Below are 18,014 nucleotides of genomic sequence, written 5' to 3'. Positions count from 1 at the left end.
CAATTTGTGCGGTAAAAAGACCCCCCCCCCCCCCCCCCGTGTTTTGTGTGTCAGGCAACAGCCCTTGGAACAAAAGGCCCGAGGAGGGCCGGCCGCGGGCTCTACCCAGTATCACCAGAAGCGATTTGGCGGTAACTCACACGTACGCTGGCCACAATCGTCGTGCCTTCACGCAGACCACCGCCTAACTTCAGTTTTATGGCTCGCAGTAACTCCCAAGCCCTGGTGAATCCAACCGGCACGCACCGTAAATGGAGTAACTGGACCGGTGTGCAAGCGCGCCACGCCGCTCGAGCGTGAGCTCACTCGAGCAAGGAGGGAAGGCCTCGGGAGTAGAAGATTGCTCTTCCTTTTCCAACAGCACAGCTCTCCCACTTGTACCACCCATTTATCTATACAACAGGATCCTTCCACCGTTCCCTTCACCGGTCGTTTAACCTGACAGATCTTGTTTGGGCTTTTCCCGCAGCTGAAAGGAGAAAGCACAATTCTGGGCACACGAAACTCACACCTTCCGCTTCTCTGGCTGAGAGTTCGCAGCAGTACTTTGAGCCAAATTTCACGGTTTTACCACCAAAGAAAAAACAGCAGCAAGCACGAGGTGCACACCTGTTGTATAAATATATACATATGTGCATATATACATACATACACACACGTGGTGTTGCAATCCAAAGCCTACAGCGCGGGTTTGGACCTTGCTCCGTGAGCTCACCGAGTCCCGCTTTGGAGAGTACAACGCGGTGAAAACTAGTATAAGGAAAAAACCCAAATCGACGCGTTCCGTTACGCCTCTAGCGATGAGCGCAGCCGCCACACTTGGCACACCCCACGTACCAGCCTGCACGAGTCCGAGTCATTCCAGAGACGGCCCCTTGCCCTCCTCGCTACCGCTGGGTTTCCCTTCCTTCCTCCGAAGGAAAGCTGGAGCCGGCGAAGCCCAGCTCCGGCCGGAGGGGCCGGGGACAAGGGGCAGCTCGCAGAATTCAAGTAGGTCGTTAAATTTTTGGAAGGGTACGACAAGCAACCGCTCACAGACTGCAAGAGTACACCCACACGGCTGGCTGTGGGGGAAAGGGAGCAGAGAAGACAACAGCACTGGAGCATGAATGGCCATTTTATATAAGAGCTTCCTCTATACATATACATATATATATAAAAAAACCACCAGAAATTCCCAGCATCTATCCTTTTAACAACAAAATCAACTGTGCATGTAACGTTGGCATTTGATTTCCAAATGAAGGTTTGTCTTCCAGATTCACGGCATTCGGCTTGTGCAAATGTCAAAGACAGACAGCTTCCCTCACGCGGTTTCTTCTTGTAAAGAAAGCACCTTCTTGGAAGGAAACGGGAATTTCAGTCTTGCCGAGTCCCAGCTAGCACGTCAGCCTCCCAGCGCAGGACGTGGAGCAGACCACAGTTCTTGCAGGACTTGAACACCGACAAAGTTCCTGCCACCTCGTTAGCTATCAGTTACATTTCTTTCCAGATATTTTAAGCAGTTGTTGGTGTAATGACACACTACAAACTAGATGATTTCCACTATGATAAAGAGAAGCGGCATCAAATAATTAAGCATGTTAAGTTTATACCGACCTTACACTATAAACACTTGTACTGGGGGGGTTAGGTTTCAGTGCTCTAAGATTAATGTGTATTTAAACAGCATCCAGAATTATTAACACGAGGTGGGGGCTGCGAAAGCCTCCCTGACCACCTTGCAAGAGTCTCCTGTTAAACATGACGCCGATACCCAGTTGCATCGGGTAGGAAAAGCCTGCAGCACAAACGCATTTCCTCAACCGTCTGGAAACGTCAAGAACACCGAAGGGCACCGGCCAGACGAAGGGCACAAACCAGCTGAGAAAAGCGGGTTCCTCTCTCAAGGAGCGCATACGGTACAAACGCTGATATAACCTCCTCAACCGTCTGGAAACGTCAAGAACACCGAAGGGCACCGGCCAGACGAAGGGCACAAACCAGCTGAGAAAAGCGGGTTCCTCTCTCAAGGAGCGCATACGGTACAAACGCTCTGATTAACCCCCCCCCCAAAGCACGCCGGTGTCCCTCTACGCCACACCACGCAACCGCTTTATAGACGGGACGGGAATATCTCCTCAGTCCGGCTCCCGCCCTGGTTACACCTGCGGCATTTACAGCCTGACGCGAAGGGTTTTGAAAACTGTACTCCCCCGACTACGGCACTGCCGCAGGACTCGGTCTTTCTCAGTACCGTGCTCGAGCCTTCCCCCGCAGCAGGCGTTTCTGTTCAGACGGCAGCCTGCGCTCACCCAAACCTCGAAGAGCATCACGTTTTAAGAACACTATGAGCACTAATATCTAAAGCAGTTTAAAAATATTACAAATCTAAAAATAAGACTAAAAAGGTAACATGGCTCTAAAACATCACTGCATGGAATCAGCAGAAATCTACACCCTATCAGACGCCGCTGAGGTTTACATAAACAAATTTATATACAGATAAATATTTAAGAATTTCCTACAAACGTCATTAACAAAATGAAACTGGCATTTAACGGGTGCAATGCCCCTTCATTCACTTCAAGTGAAGCATTGTACTACAGTGCGTTGGGGATTTCCCCGTCCCCACCGCAGGTCCAGCACCAGCTCCTTCTCCAGCAGCTCTGCCGCGGCCGGGAGGGATGGTACCTGAGCACTCTCTGCAGCGAGGCGGCAGCTCTCCCTACTCACCCTAAGCTACGAACGGCTCTCCACGCGACACAACTCAGGAATGGAGTCAGCGGTCCTTAGCACCAGCCAGCCGAAGCTCTCCGGGATCAGATTCTCCCCGATAACTCCTCCTCGTCGGGAGGAGCTACAAGTACTAAGAAAATTGGTGCCGAAGAGGTTCGATGAGCTAGATGGAGGCGGGCGGACAACTGAAACGGAGGTCTCAGGCAACTTGTAAAAAAAAATGATGTAACTTTTAAGAAACAACCCCCCCCCCCAAAAAAAAAAACAACCCCAAAGCTCAAGTTTTAATTCTGGCAACACGCTGAACAGAGATCAACAGTGCTCAGGTTTAATTTTGGAAGGAAACATTCTGCATGTAAGGAAAAACCCCCCCCCCCCAAAAAAAAAAACAACCCCAAAGCTCAAGTTTTAATTCTGGCAACACGCTGAACAGAGATCAACAGTGCTCAGGTTTAATTTTGGAAGGAAACATTCTGCATGTAAGCCACGTAACGGGGCTGCAGCGCCTGCAACACCACGCCACCGGCGTTCTGGCGGGGACACTGCAGCTCCACCCGCCCAAGCTCAGAACTGCCGAGTGATCTTCTGCACCGGATTTTTAACCATTATTTCCAATACAACTTTGCATTTACTAGGATTCAGCTTGGCCATTTTGAAGCGCAACTCATGTCAGAGCCCGGGATACTCTTGTACCTTACCTACAAGAGCAGAAAAGAAGCGGGCATTAACCTACTTATCTTCTGATTACACAAGTTTTGTTTTAAAGAAGCAATGTTTAAATAGCTTGCTTATATAGTTCAAGAAGAACCACGTTAATACACAATAATCTTAAATTCAGAGATTACAGAGTGACACGGGCAAACTTAAAACGGTTTCAAAAAACCATGAATATTCACCTAAAAACGTGTTTTGCCGTCATTCCCCGTAACTGGGATCTCAGAGTAGTTTCCCTTGGAGCATCTAACATCATACAGACCAATTTGCTATTCACACACCACCCCCAGACACAGCTGAAAGGAAAGCAGTCTCTCTCTCAGACCCATGCCTTGCTAAGCAAAGAGCTAAACCAGCAAATTCCTCCCGGATGCCATCTTTTCCCAAGCAGTGCAAAACACGGGTAACGGTCTCGCCTCTAATCCTCATTTGCTGCCCGCGTTTCGGTTCCGACGCCAGGAGCCTGCAGAGCGACTCCAGGTGCATCACACACCTCCCCGGAGCCCCAACCTCCCGCCAGCCGTTCCAGTTCGGTGGAAGTAGCCCAGAGGGGTTAAGAAATAGAGTATTATTCCCAATTAACACCCACAACCAGCCCCCAACGTCGGGGGTCGCAGCTGCTCCGCGCTGGAGCAACAACCGGCTTTGTGTTACCCGTCTCGATGAACACGGGGACACGGAGTGTGACAAACCACAGTACAAGGGAAACAGCCTTTTCCTCATTCTACCGAGTCACTCTGATCGACTGTGCTCATTTACAAAGCCAAAAAACCCCCTAACACTATTTTTCTTTTTTTTTTTTTTTTTACCAAGAACATAATTTGCACAGATAAGGGCAATTTTAACCAGTGAGTTTTTAGGGGACAAAGCCTGCAGATATTCAAGCATATTCCAGTGTGCAATTCAACATCAAGAACAGGCTTCAGGCAAAATCTACAAGGATAGCCAATGTGACATTATTTTCTTAAGCCTAAAAATCGCTTTTCATTCCAAGGGGTCAAACAAAGACTTTAATTAAATATGGACCCAAGCCAAATCACACACGACTGTCCTCAAGGCCACCCAAGAGAGTTTTCCAGACAGAGAAAGTTGAAAGTATCCTCCAGCAAACCACCAAGTTCCAGGTCTAAAGGGACTATCGACGAGGAAGAAATGACTTAACAAGCGTGCTGCTGAAATCTAGCCAGTGAATTAGAAGTGACATTTCTTTTTGAATTTTTGGGACCCGACGTGGTATCACAAGCATGCTGATTTGCAACAAGCTCACATGCAGGCAACAAACATGTGCTCGTACCAACAGCTACAGGGAAGTCTGATTTTGCAAGCGACCCTCACTTAGCATTGAGACCGTGTTAAGAACATTTTCTCCTACCCAGCATGTTTAACACGGTTTCACGTCAGGTTTTACGTGCTCCATCATTTTCAGCTCATGCAAAGATAGCGTGAAAATATATTCAGAACGACTCTCCGGCAGCAGAGTCCCCTTCATTTTCTGACGGTTTTCTTACAGACCGACAGCGCTTTACCCCCTTCAAAAGTAACACCTGGATCTTGTAAGAGAGCAGCACGAGAGACCTTCAAAGCAAACACCGGGAGGAAGGCTGTAAATAGCCTCTCAACGGAAATAGGTGAAAAAGGAAAAGGGGAGATGGGGGTTACAAAGGACAGTCGAGGCGCTGTGATATAAAACCATAAACATCAACATTAAGGAGGCTGTAATCAACCGCTAAAAGTGCCGAGTGTAGGTTCTCTGGTCGCTGTTCTGGATCCTGACTCCGTCTCATCTAAAGCAAGATTATTAACAACAAAATACACCAGCAATTCAGCAGCTGCCTAAAATGCTTTTTTAACAGTTAAATCGCAATAAACCACAGTTTCTAGAGCAGTATTCAAACATGATTTGGTTTCAAAATAGTACAGGAAACCTTTCAACGGTTTCCCCATAGTTGTTCTGAGGAAGAGAAAGACACTGGTGTAAACAAGTCTAAATGCAAGACAATGTGCAAATTATACAATATAAACACAAAGGTGTTGTGTTCTTAAAAAGCCACTTAAGTACCCCACAAAGATGTTCATGAGAAAATTAAAGGGCTAGTGTATCATAAAAGCTTTAAAAAACAGACACGTAATACCCCATTTGTCTATTAGAATCTCAAATTATTAGAACAGATTTTTAAAAACCAATTTTTTTTTTAAAGATTTATGCTGTTGCCTACGGTCTGCGTTTTACTCACTTGCTCAGTGAAAACCAATTGACCAGTTTCACTTTAAGATTCTCATGCATTCAAAAAAAGCTGCACTATTTGGTCTTTAGCATTTCAGGAAAAAGACTGAACTCAAACCAAAACAGAACTGTGCTTGAAGTTAAAATCCCACCGCCACCACCACATCAGCCCATTCACAGTTGGTTTTGTGACAAACTACAGTCTGCGGTTACACTGTCACTGAAGATTGCCTTACACATAAAGAGCTGTTCATCAATTTACTGTTCAAAGATTGGAAACTCTCCCTTCTTATTTTTCAAGGTAGAATTTATTTAAGCTGAAAACCAGCATTAAAGAGAATTCCAGCTCTGCAGGACTGGCGTTTTTTGGTTCTTGGCTTTGTAAACTTGCTTAGATAACAACGCAGGAATAGAAGGAGGAATAGAAGAATTGGTTTGTTGCACTCAAGTGAAAATCGTGAACTTTTAAAGGTCTTCGACAGCTCGGCTGTATGGAAGAATGGTGGCTTCTGTGAAACTTTTTCTTTTTAAATCTCATTTTTAGGCGAGTACCACTGCTTAAAATGCAGAATGTCTCCATCACACTTATATTGTGACAACTCAATACATTACACCACAGACATTTAACATAACTCCATACATGCTATTAAAAAAAAAAAAAAGAAACAAAAAAAGGGGAAAAAAAAAAGGAAACAAATAAGACCGTAGCTAAACTGCTTTAAATACCGCATGCTACAGCACTTCACGTATCATCAAGATACGACACTGAAAGGTGACAAAAGGCTGAAGGGATTACAAAATATTTTCGGCAGGTTGGAAAGCTGCCTTCTTACTGTGGCAGAATTATCCCCCCTCCCCATTCTCTACTTCTAATGTTCATGATTCTAGTGCTGAGTTGGCCATGTATTTTTTTTTTTTATCCATTCTAATTACAGTGTTTCCTTAACTTAATTAAATCCATCAGTGTGGTAGCTGGGGTGAGAGTCAGCTGTGAGCTGGGTCGTCTCTGTGGCTGATGCTGGCTGTATCACAATAGGTGCGTCTGAGGCCTCTGAAAAGCGAGACAAAAGGCTTAGCACACCAAGGGAAAAAAACCAACATGATAAGTTTTGGTAAGCGTAAGTTAAATCTCCCTACAACACTTTGATAACACAATTTTACACTCCTCAAAGGGCATGATGTTAATTTACCGTTTTTCAGTCTGCACACGATACCATTCAACTCAAGTCTACACGTGGAACATTTATTGTATTTCCTTCTTCGTGTAAGAGCAGCTGATCCTCACCCACCATTCAGCAACGCCCATTAAAAACATGGTCAGAGCACACACAAGGCTCTACAATTTTTTAAATGATCTGTTTAATTCTACAGAAATAGCGTTGTATCTTCATAAGCAGTATTAGATATAGCTACTAGGGTAGCAGTCCCGTTTCCTTTACGCCCGACGCAGTTAACAAAACTGCCTTGACACCCCCCATCCTTTGGGGTAAAAGAGCCCCTTTCTGGAATCACACGTGTCTGGCTGCTAACGTTACTCCAGCGACGTGGGAAGGAAGCTCAATGATGGTGACCTACTGCTCTGAAGCTGACCCCAAGTTCAATGAAGACCCTCTGGGAGTTTTCAGCAACTCGATCTCCGGTGTTAGCGTCACCCACGTAACTCTTGTGCCACAAGTATTCCCTCACCATGATCTACAGTCCGAGACCTGTGCTGATCTCTACAAAGCAAGCGCTGCTCCTTGACCAGCACACGGAGCGCTCGGTCAGAGCCTGATGCCATGGTCATTCTAGAAATCTCAGTGTTTTTACCTACCCCTTTCATCTGACTGCAACTGTGCCTCCAAGTCCTCTGGAGAGACGTAGTATTCCTGCTCTTCACCTTCAGGAGGTTTAGGTTTACACTTCCCACAGCAACAATTACAGCAGCAGCACAGACAGCAACAGCAATAGCAGCCTGTGATGAGCCCACAGAACACAAACAAGGCCTGCAGAGGACAGAAGACGAAGAAATATTCACCACCTGTGCCTACCGTGCATGTCCACTGAGTTTGAGAGACTCAGATATGGAAACCAGAGACCAAAAATACAGCGATGTAGAGACAGAACTTACTAGCTTTATTTTTTTTTTGTACTTCATCACCAAGAGATATTTAAAAATATGTGCAAAACTGGCTACTGCTATGAACATTTTACACCGAGGTGAATACTGCCAACCTGGTTTACTTAAACCTAAATTGTAGGAACTTCTTCAAGTGGACTTGCTACATCTGCAAGAAGACACAGGTCTAAGAAGCGTATCTGTATTAAAATCCAGAGGTACAGACTGTAGCTTGCATAAATAACCCTGGAAAAGATTCAGGCTAGCTAGCTGACGTACAGGTTGCGATGTACCTACAGCAGGGACGTGGACCTACCCCAGGCTGTAGGCACGGCTGCAGAGCTCACCACACTGAAGTTTGGGGTCCTGAGGTTTGACGCTACTAATACGCGAGCAGGGCAACTCGGAGCTAGCCAAGTCTGCCAGGCGCTTATCGCAGCAACAATGGGCAAAACAAATTTTCACATAGGTCACTGTGTAATTGTTTGAAAAAATAATTTTAAAAATAGCAAACCAGCATGGTGATATTCCCATTCTCTTACTGCAGGGGAATCAAGAGATGGAGGCAATTGCTGGCAAAGGGCAGAAAAACGAACCTATGAAATGAAATGCCAAGACTAGGAAAAGGTTTTAATCAGTCATAAAGCACTGTGAACAACGCCACGTCACTCAATAAGTAAGTTGGTGCAGTTATGGTTTCGTACTTCAGTTTCGCAGTCACGCTGCCTTTTACTTATTACTTCCTAGGCAAGCAGACTGCAGTCACATGAACTCCGAAACGCAAAAGCCTGGACAGTTTCAGTGTGAGAAATGTGTAATGTGCAACGTATAGGGTTTTTTGCACTTTTGAGTAAATGTGGTGATTTTAAAATGTATTACTTAAAAAGAGGGAAGCATATTACGCTTAAAAATAATTCCAGTCCAGTAAAATATAGTAATTCCTTGGTACTGGCAGAAGACTCCTAGAAGGCATCTATACAAGAATTGTTACATCTACTGCACGCCTGCAATACTTTCAAGCAGCTTTTTGCATGCATTTGTGAGGAAACATGAGCTTGCAGCGTAATTTTGGTACACTGGTGATACTCTTTCTGCTGCACAAGAAACAAGGATGGGCAAGTGAAGAAATAACCTGGAGCCTCTCAAATCAGAGAAGAGCTGAAGAAGTGACATTTGTGCAGGGAAGCCTCTGAGTAAGTTTGTAAGCATGCTTCTAAACAGGATCTCCTCTGTGAGCTCAGGTTCACAGTCAGGACTTGTTTTGCAAAATCATTTAGCAGATATTACCAAAGAGAATACCCCCCCAAACTCCTCATCACTTCTAAATCCCACTAGAAGGCTCCAAGCTTCTCTTAGTAATGTAAGTCTCACTTATTAGGCCCGTATCACTGAAAGATAATCAAAAAAATACTTCTGAACTAGAGATTGCAATACAGTAAGAGAAGGTTAATAACCAGGTGTCAAAAATTCAGCAATTTCCAAGAGTAAAAACAAACACAATTATCAAATGGAGCTCTTTAAGAGTTTTAAACGCCAATCCAGAATAACTTCTCTTTGCACTTTTGTTTACCTTTGCCCACCAGCTGGATAGCACGAAGTATGTGTTCACATTTTCTTCACCAAACTGTTCTGCTACATACAGACCCAGAGAACCATACTTATCATAAATGTTTCGCTTTGTGGCATCGGTCAATATTGCGTGTGCATTATTGATCTCTTTAAATTTTTCTGCTGCCTCTGGATTATCAGGGTTTTTATCAGGATGATATTTCAATGCAAGTTTCCTGCAGAAAGGAAAAAAGAGATTGTTAGAGATTAAAAACTGGGATTTGGGTTCCTGGGTTTTGATATATTTTTTTTTTAATTCCGTAGCCTGTCACTCAAGGGAGACTTTCAAGTTCCAGTGGGAACTGTGATTCAACTTCCCTGATGATTCTTCCTCAGATGATAACAAAAGGCTACAGCACTGTCTGGCTTAGTTCACAGGATTGACTTCATACTGCTAGATTTGGCCCTCAGAAATCCAACGGGAAAAAAGAGAGGCATTGAAGAAAAGTAGTACTCTTTTTTACCCCTCAGCTCTATAATTTCCACCAGTTAAGTTTTGCTCCTGCTAAAGCACAGACCAAGCTAACAGAAAAAAGACACACCACAAGTCTAAGATATAGTACCAAAGAAAAAATAAAAGCAAGCTGCCACAGCTAATCTGCAGTGTCTGAACACAAAAATAGAATAGACCATCACTTGTGGTTAATTCACCAATTCCTGTGCAGGAACAAAGCACTTCTTAGTTCAAGGCTTGCTAGAATAGAAAAAGCTTCAGAGTTTCAAGATATCAGGAAAACACAACGTACCTCCCCTAATCATGCTAGATCTATTACAACTAAATGACAGCAGTTTACAGTCCCCAGAGATCTCTAAATATAACACAAAAAAAATTAGATTAAGCACCGATAAATTTGCTAGTTCTGACACGGCCCAGGCTATTTATAGAAATCAGTAGAAATAACTGGCCAAACACCTCCTTATAGACAGAAGAAATGCCGTTTTGCCATTTGAGCCATTCGTGCTCCCAAGTAGAAAAATAATACAGAACTGTATGCTAACAGTTCTCCTCCACCAAAAAAGGTACTTGTCCTGCTACAGAAAATCACCAAAGTCCCATATTTGAGAAATACACTAGAAGCCTGCAGATGTTTACACGACAACTTTGCAGTGAGGAAATATTTAGACAAACAGAAAATAAGGATTTGTGCCAGCACACATTTGGACATGCGTGCAAGTATATCACAGCGTTCAAACAGTAAGTTGAGCGTGCGCTTGCAATACTCAAGCTGTAAATGATGCTGCTCGGGTAAGTAACGTCTAGGGTTGCCGCTAATGCCGTAGCCTCAGTGAGGACTGAAATAATCACAGTTTTTATAATTAGAGGGAAGTTATATAAACCTGGAAAGGCCTTAGCTACTATCAGGCCGCAATAGGTAAATATTTTTCATTTCTCATTTCCTACACGTACACAAACCCCATAGCCCACAGGCCAGCAAAGGATGTTCAAATGGAATGAAAACAAGAGGTGTCAGTCGTCCTCTTGTAAAGAAGCAGCAGAGGAAACAAGATTAGAGGAAGGTTCAGGTAAGTATGAAGCAGCTACATTTCACCCTAGGATCTATTTGGGTCGTTCCTCCAAAGGAAAAACTGTTGCAGGTTTTCCCCCAAGAAGGTAAAATTACTTTCCAGTTGCTAAGGCTTGAAGATCACTGATTCAAACTTCCCACTTCAAGGTTTTAGGAAGACACAGCTAATTTTTGAGAATCTGGGGACCCAGTTTATTCATAGACTTCACCATGTAGTTGCCATCAGTATTAAAATGTAACTTTGAAAGGGAAAAATTTTGGTAAATGTTAAAGACTGAAAGAAAACAACTTCGAAAAAGAGTATCCTCAAGTAAAGATTACTACTGACCCCTAGTGTAATGTTGAATACATTGCCACTTGTCACAGTCGTACAAGACATAGCTCAAGCTTAAGGTAAAGAAGCAATTGCATATATGCAGATTTTGTGGGAGCATGGGAAGGGAGGAGGTTACAGGACTTTTTTTTTTGTTTTATTTGGTCAATGTGAAGCCATTTCATGCGTTTAACTCTTTAAGAAAAGAGATAAAGTAAAAAAAATCCTCTTTTAAAATAGTAACTCCACATAGAATAAGAAATTTTGAATGGATTTTTAGAAAAAAGTAATTGTTGATACTCAGTTTTCATCCTTATTTGCATCTTTAATCTATACCTCACTGTGCCAGAATTGGAAATGATGGACACAAGGGCAATACTGCACATGTGTGGTCTCTGTAAGCCAGACACAAGGCTACGTAACATGAAGACTTTAACTCCGATCACACTGTCTTAAAACTTTATTCAACTTTATCTAAAGACCTTTCACAATGATACTGCATATTTGAGAATTTAACTTACTCGAGATGAGATGTAAAAATTTAGCAGCACTTATATACAAAGCCTAGGCATGTTTTCACACCAATTTTTGCAAGAATCAACCATGTTTTCACCTGGTTTCCTTACATGTTTTTCTTGCAAAAGGTTTAAATAAACCAACTGAAGCCTATACATAAATACACCATCTGTTGAACACTTATTTAAAGCTATTTGTGCTATTGGGCAACACGTGTAGAACTTGAACCCTTACCTGTATGACTTTTTGATATCATCTGAAGTGGCATTCTTGTCCAACCCCAGCACGTGGTATAACGATTCTCCAGAGGTAGAGAGCGAACGTTGCCTCTGGTCTGCCATCTTGAACTAACCTGAAGAGAGAACCGGCCCCTGCTAAAAAAGAGATTAAGAAACGCTTAAACGAAGAAGAACACAGACCTCATTAACAACATCAGCCTTGAAACCAGAGTATCCACGTGAAAATTCATCTTTTTAAGGTTTAAATGTGCTTTGAAAAGAAAAGGCTCTTAACATACATGTATAAGTTAAAAAGTTACAAGACTCAGTGAATTATCAATGAAAACAACTATTACATTTTCAGCACAACACCAGGCACCCTAGAACCACTACTGTATATACTCAGCTCTTCTTTCCAAAAACCCAAAATCAGCAGCTGAGGTATAGCTATAGGTATGTACTACATGCACATCCCTAAAGCTACTTCATCTGCTTTCTTAGTCTTAATATTAAGATAATTTATTTGTGATAATACCTATAAAAACAACTTGACAACAGACAGGTTGCTATTACGTTGAGGCTGCCTTTTTGCACCACACTTGCATAGGGGTAAGATTTCATTTGCATTTTCAATTGCAGACATTCTGTTACACTAAAAAAAAAAACCCAAAACCCAAACCTCCATGCACCTCCCAAAACCCCAGCCTCCCACCCTACCACTGACACCAGGTCGAGCAGAATCCTTCAGACAAAATCCAGTTTGACGAGGCCTGTGCATCCCGCTATGAAAGAGGGAATGCCTGCTCACTTACAGAGGAGGAGACCTCCCCTCTCGTAATTTAAAGTCGCGGATCAAACATTTAACATGTATTCTAGTTACAATCACGCTACTTGAACGTGAATTAACCTCCTGCTCCAAATTCAAGTGTGAAAGACCCCAGAGATCTCCCCTGTGCCACGCCACGGACAGATACGGTTATGTCCTCCAACATCCTGAGGAGATTAGCATTTGCCATTCTTTAGCTGCAGAACTGCAGCAAGGATGAGCATCGAAGAGAAGACTATTGGCTATTTTTGGATTATGTCATTACAGTTAGCCTACACCAGATTATGTAGTCTTTGAAAAAGATATTTAAAGCACCAGACTTTTCTAATTTAACCCTTTATCTTATATAACAAAGTTGTTAACGTCAGCTTTTAAAAGGCTACCTGAAAGAAATACTCTCAGACGTCGCATCTTGCACTGCCCGGTTCTTGCTGTGACCTCATAGCGCTGATACGCTTCACAAAAATCACCGTTCTGTTTGTACCAACACATGGCTATCGTCATGCCTGTGCACGTGTGACTAGGTGGCAAGGACGCCGATATAGACGTTACAACTTTCTTGTTCATCTCAGAGCCTGCTGCTAACTACTCTTCTGCATTTGGCCTCTCCAACTTTAGATTAGTTTAACACCGGGCACTACATCCCGTTTCTTTGACTGGGGTACACCAGCTACACTAGCAAACTCTCATCTAATTTCCTTCATGTCATCACTGCCAGCTCTGGTAAGTTTAATTAAAGGCTACCTAATAAGGAAGCTATAAATTAATAATAATAATAAAAAGTCTAAACCCTGATGCTTTGGCTAAGCATTCAAAATACCCCCCAGATCTGGAAGGTGAGTATGTGGGTAGGGAGAGAAAACCTTTTCTTTTCTTTTGAAGAATACTGTTCAGCTACCAAAAGGTTTCTGCGTGAGAGGAAAATTATCGAGTGCTGCAAGACACACTACAACCGATTCATGTATTTGGGCACAATCTGATTCAGTGGGGGAAAAAAAAAAAAAAAATTCAGGGAAGAAATCCCACATCCAGGAATACACCAGGCACGGCCCTCCGCGACAGCCTTTTCCCACCCGCAGCTATGGGTCTACCCGGCCGCAGCCTCCCAGCCCCCTCCACCCAAGCGGTCCCACTGCTGAGGTCAAAGGCTGACGATCCTGGCGTCTATCTGGTAATCTAGCTAATCGCACGGGCCCGCTCCGACCGCTGCCCTATCTGGTATCTGGTAATCTAGCTAATCGCACGGGCCCGCGCCGACCGCTGCCCTGGCTCCCCCGCGGGGCTTCTCCCGCTCTCCGACCACGACCACCACCGCTTCCCCGCAGCCTCCCTCGGACACCCTCCTGCAGCTCCGTCACGCCGGTCACCCGTTAGCAGCATCCAGCCAAGGGGAGTGTGTCTAACACCGCTGCTCTTTGCCAGGGACCTGCGGGGTTAATCTGAAGTCAGGGGTGGGGAAAGCATCCTGATTTGAGATTGTACATGTTAATTTAGCTCTTCCAAAGGTATTGCTTCAAACTGGAGCTCCGAGGGCATTATGAACACTTGTGTTGTTTCAAGTCTGTAGCTCTATTTAGGCATAACAAGCTTCCTCTATAATCAATCCAACGTGCCCTTGGTGCACAGATGCTGCAGATCACAGGTATACACTATGCTCTGCTTAATAAAACCTCCACTGTTAAATTAGGGCCAATTTGTTTAACAAAAAAAGAATTCAGTTTGATCCAGGCAATGTCTATCAGTCTGCAGGCTGCCTGTCAAGAATAAAGACAGGCACAGGAATAAAATTCCACGCTGCTGCAATCTTTAATCGCTTCAATCTGCACAGTTCAGGGTGTCTGGAGTTCGGTGTAATGGGGTGTCTGATTTTCAAAACTGGTATGAAATGGACACGTTGGCCTTGGCAGAAGAGTGGAGGACAAGGTGGTAATGGGAATTCATCTGGGAAGCTTGTTATTTAAGGGAACAGAAGAGTATTATTACTAGGAACGCAACCTTTGGCTTTTCAAATATGAAACAGACAATGAAGGTGCGAGTTATTTAAGTTCAGAGTACTTCATAAACCAGGATATTATCTATCCTACTGTTTTTGCAAGTGGCTCTAATTCACAGTACTGAAAGCTGCTCTGTATTTGTAAAAAGTGTATTCAGCAGCAACAAGCCATCTGCTCATTATTCTAACCAAGCAGGATGCCCTGAAGAGGTTTCTCTCAGAAAGCTCTGAGGAAAGGTAATCCCCTGGATTAAACAGCAGTTTTTAACCATCTGTGTACCAGAATATCCTGCGTAAGTCAGCTTTACCAGAAAATGCAACTGTTTTCAGCACGACCAGGTAAGTACAATTGGTACCACCTTGCTGAAAAGGCTTAGATTAAACCTGGTAGGTTATACATGGAAGCCAGCCTTAACATTTTAAACACGTCAATGGTAAATTGAACCTTAGAAAGACCAATTTTCTTTTTAGCTTCCCAAAAGAATCCAATCAAGTTTCATGAAACTGGTGATATCTTAGTTTCTGCCAGGTCTGTTGACCCTTTTATAAGTTGTATTTAACTCATTAAAATGGCAAACTATTATTACAGCCAAGAAAAATGAGTAGTTCCCTGCCAGTTTAGGGAATTAAACACTCACAGAAGATTCCAATGAATGCCAGCACCAAAAAGGGCGACAGCCGATCCGGTGGCCAGAAGCGGGGAGGGAGGACTCAAGCTTCACCTGACCCCGCCGCAAGATGCCGCAAAGAATTTAACTGGAAGGGGGCAGCGAGGGGGGATCAACTTTTCCCAAAAAATGTGCTTAGCTGTGTGGCAGGAGGGAGGGTGGAGGTTACTGACACCGCTCACACGTAACAACGCTGCATCCCAGCTGTCAGATCCCCGCTAGAAAGAACCGCCTTGCGCCCGTAAAGGGATGACGCATTAAGTATTTATTCATGAACAAACCTCTGGAAACTGTGAAGTACCAAGTTGCCTAAAATATCACTTCTCACATTTCCAATTAATTCTGTACATTTTCCCATGTAAGTCACAAAGGCACAGCCGCTCGCTTGAATGTCCTCACTGGAGGAAAGACTGCTTTTGAAAGGAGTTGCGGTGATACGGCTCCACTGATAAAAATCAGAAGGGGCAGAGGAATCCAAACAATGTTAACTATAAAAATACTACTACAGCAGGACATTGGGGTACAATCTTCACCAGAATTTTAATTTTCTTAATACCCGTATATTTGTAAGTTTAAGTCACTAAAAAAGAAAAATTTAAAAAAAAAAAAAAATCACACCATGAATGCACGCGTCAATGCACAGACCTTTAAATACGTGCTGTTCACAACAATTTTAGTGAAGTGTCTACCTTCAATGGAGGGAATCTGGCTGTCAGCAGCTGTTCCAAAAAGTGAAATCCTGCTGTAACACACAAAATCCACCACCTCCTGACATGGTAAATGACACTTACCCACTAGACATAGGATAATGGAAGGTCATTAACTTTAATGGATACTCTCTATCCAAATTTGGTTTGGTTGAAACCAGAAGAACAAAATAGCTTCCCAGCCTTTCCATACGTCACCAGTAACACAGAGAATAGAGAAAGCTCCAAAAGGGACAAATAAGAAACAACAGGAATGAGAAAGACAAACTCAAAGCCGTGCTGGAAGTGCTGGACAGGAGAAGAGGAGGTAGGCTGCTGTCCTCGCACAGCCCACCACCACCGAGGCACCAACCCTGCAAGTCTCTTTAATACAAACTATCTGTGACGCTGTCAAGCCCTCTGCAATTACAGTTTTAAGAGCATATCAGCAGATGATTAAAGAGTCTAGCTTGGAAATGATGTTTTGCCAGCTCTTACAAAAATTATGTCTAGTCGATGCTTTATTATACAACTTTAGGAAGCACTAGAGTATTTTAGGAAAGATTTGTATTCCACAAAGCATTTCTGGTTACTGACCGTGGTAAAATGTAATGTCAGTTAAATTTAAGATTACCAGCTTTTCAAAGATTTCCAGTGCAGAAAGTTAACTACAGCTGTTAATCTTAAACTAAATTATTCTATCTGAACCAGTATTTACTAGTAAAAGTCTAAATAAAACCACCAAGCCAGAAAACACATTAGTAAATATTGACTTATCACAAAAACGAAATAGCACCACTGGCCTCCGCATCCTGTCCATCTGTCTCAGATTCATTTAGAGTCGTCCTCGCAATCTGGTATTTTTCAAGGGTGAAAAAAAAAATCATTTTTAAAAGGGAGAGGAGAGAACCATATACAAGATTGTATTATCAAGAAAAATACGAGGTGTTTTAAGCTTGGCTTCGTGAGGTATTAGAGATTTCTATAAGAAACTTTGAACTTTGTTTCCTCGGCATTATTTTGCATTTAAATGAGTAGCTACAAGAAATCAAAAAATACAGTACTTACCTGGTGTCTAGTTCGGATATTCTAAGGCAAGTGGTAACAGCCTCCACACACCTCTAAAACTGAATCTCCTAAAGACAAAACAAAAGCAAATCAATTGTTCACTAACTCTTATGTTGAGGGCTCACTGCAGAATTATCATCACATTATTTATTACAACACTCCTTCATAACATGCTAAAGACAAGATGGAAGTGAAATAACAAAAATGTAACCTTCTATACTTATACAGAATTTTCACTTAAAGCAGGTAAGTATTGAAGCCACCGGGAACGTGGAGGCACGCTACAGCCTGGATGCGTTTAATAGGCACACATCTTCCTACGACACGGTCAGCTGGCATCAGAGAATACATTTTAAGGGCTGCATTTAAGTATTTTCATTATGCTTTCACTCAAATGCCACCTTGATGCGAAAGTCCAGAATAAAACACAGGTGTTTTTACCGTCCAAAATATTTTATACTACAGTAAAATCTCCACAATGTAAATACTTATCCTTAGAACTGATTACTGTCAAAGTAAGTTACAAATATTTTAAAAGTATAGATTCAAGGGCTCTATGCTTTTATCCGTAGCTTCAGCCTCTTTTCCCAAACCTTTTACCATGTGAAAGGCACACGCTTGTCTAAAATAAAGATACCAGTCGCACAGAGACTCTAATAAGCATTATCCGTTCAAGACTTTGGACTTTTTCAGCTTAGGCATTTGTGAAATATCTGTACTGAAAACAAGAGAAGTGTGTTTTTCAAGTCCTGATAATCTGTAATGTTGTTAGAGAGAGACTGCTAAAGAAGCTTAGCTAATACAGCGGACTACAGGCTCCGGCACACGAGCAGCGGGC

General features: G+C 43.0%; 1 protein-coding gene across 1 annotated transcript; it reads right to left on the bottom strand.

Annotated features, from left to right (window-relative positions):
• Window positions 1–5,505: 5,505 nt before the first annotated feature.
• DNAJC5 (DnaJ heat shock protein family (Hsp40) member C5) lies at window positions 5,506–17,246 on the bottom strand. The gene is made up of 5 exons (XM_009273888.1): window positions 17,177–17,246; window positions 11,952–12,088; window positions 9,325–9,538; window positions 7,470–7,641; window positions 5,506–6,707 (listed from the first exon to the last, which is right to left on the bottom strand). The coding sequence occupies exons 2-5, from the start codon at window positions 12,056–12,058 to the stop codon at window positions 6,604–6,606; spliced, it is 597 nt and encodes a 198-aa protein (XP_009272163.1). The 5' UTR covers window positions 12,059–12,088; window positions 17,177–17,246; the 3' UTR covers window positions 5,506–6,603.
• Between the last annotated feature and the right edge of the window lie 768 nt (window positions 17,247–18,014).

This window comes from Aptenodytes forsteri, unplaced genomic scaffold (genome assembly GCF_000699145.1).
Source record: "Aptenodytes forsteri isolate BGI_AS27 unplaced genomic scaffold, ASM69914v1 Scaffold47, whole genome shotgun sequence".
Lineage (NCBI taxonomy): Eukaryota > Metazoa > Chordata > Aves > Sphenisciformes > Spheniscidae > Aptenodytes > Aptenodytes forsteri.
The sequence above is the reverse complement of the archived record's forward strand: the minus strand, read 5'-3'. Positions and strand labels throughout refer to the sequence as shown.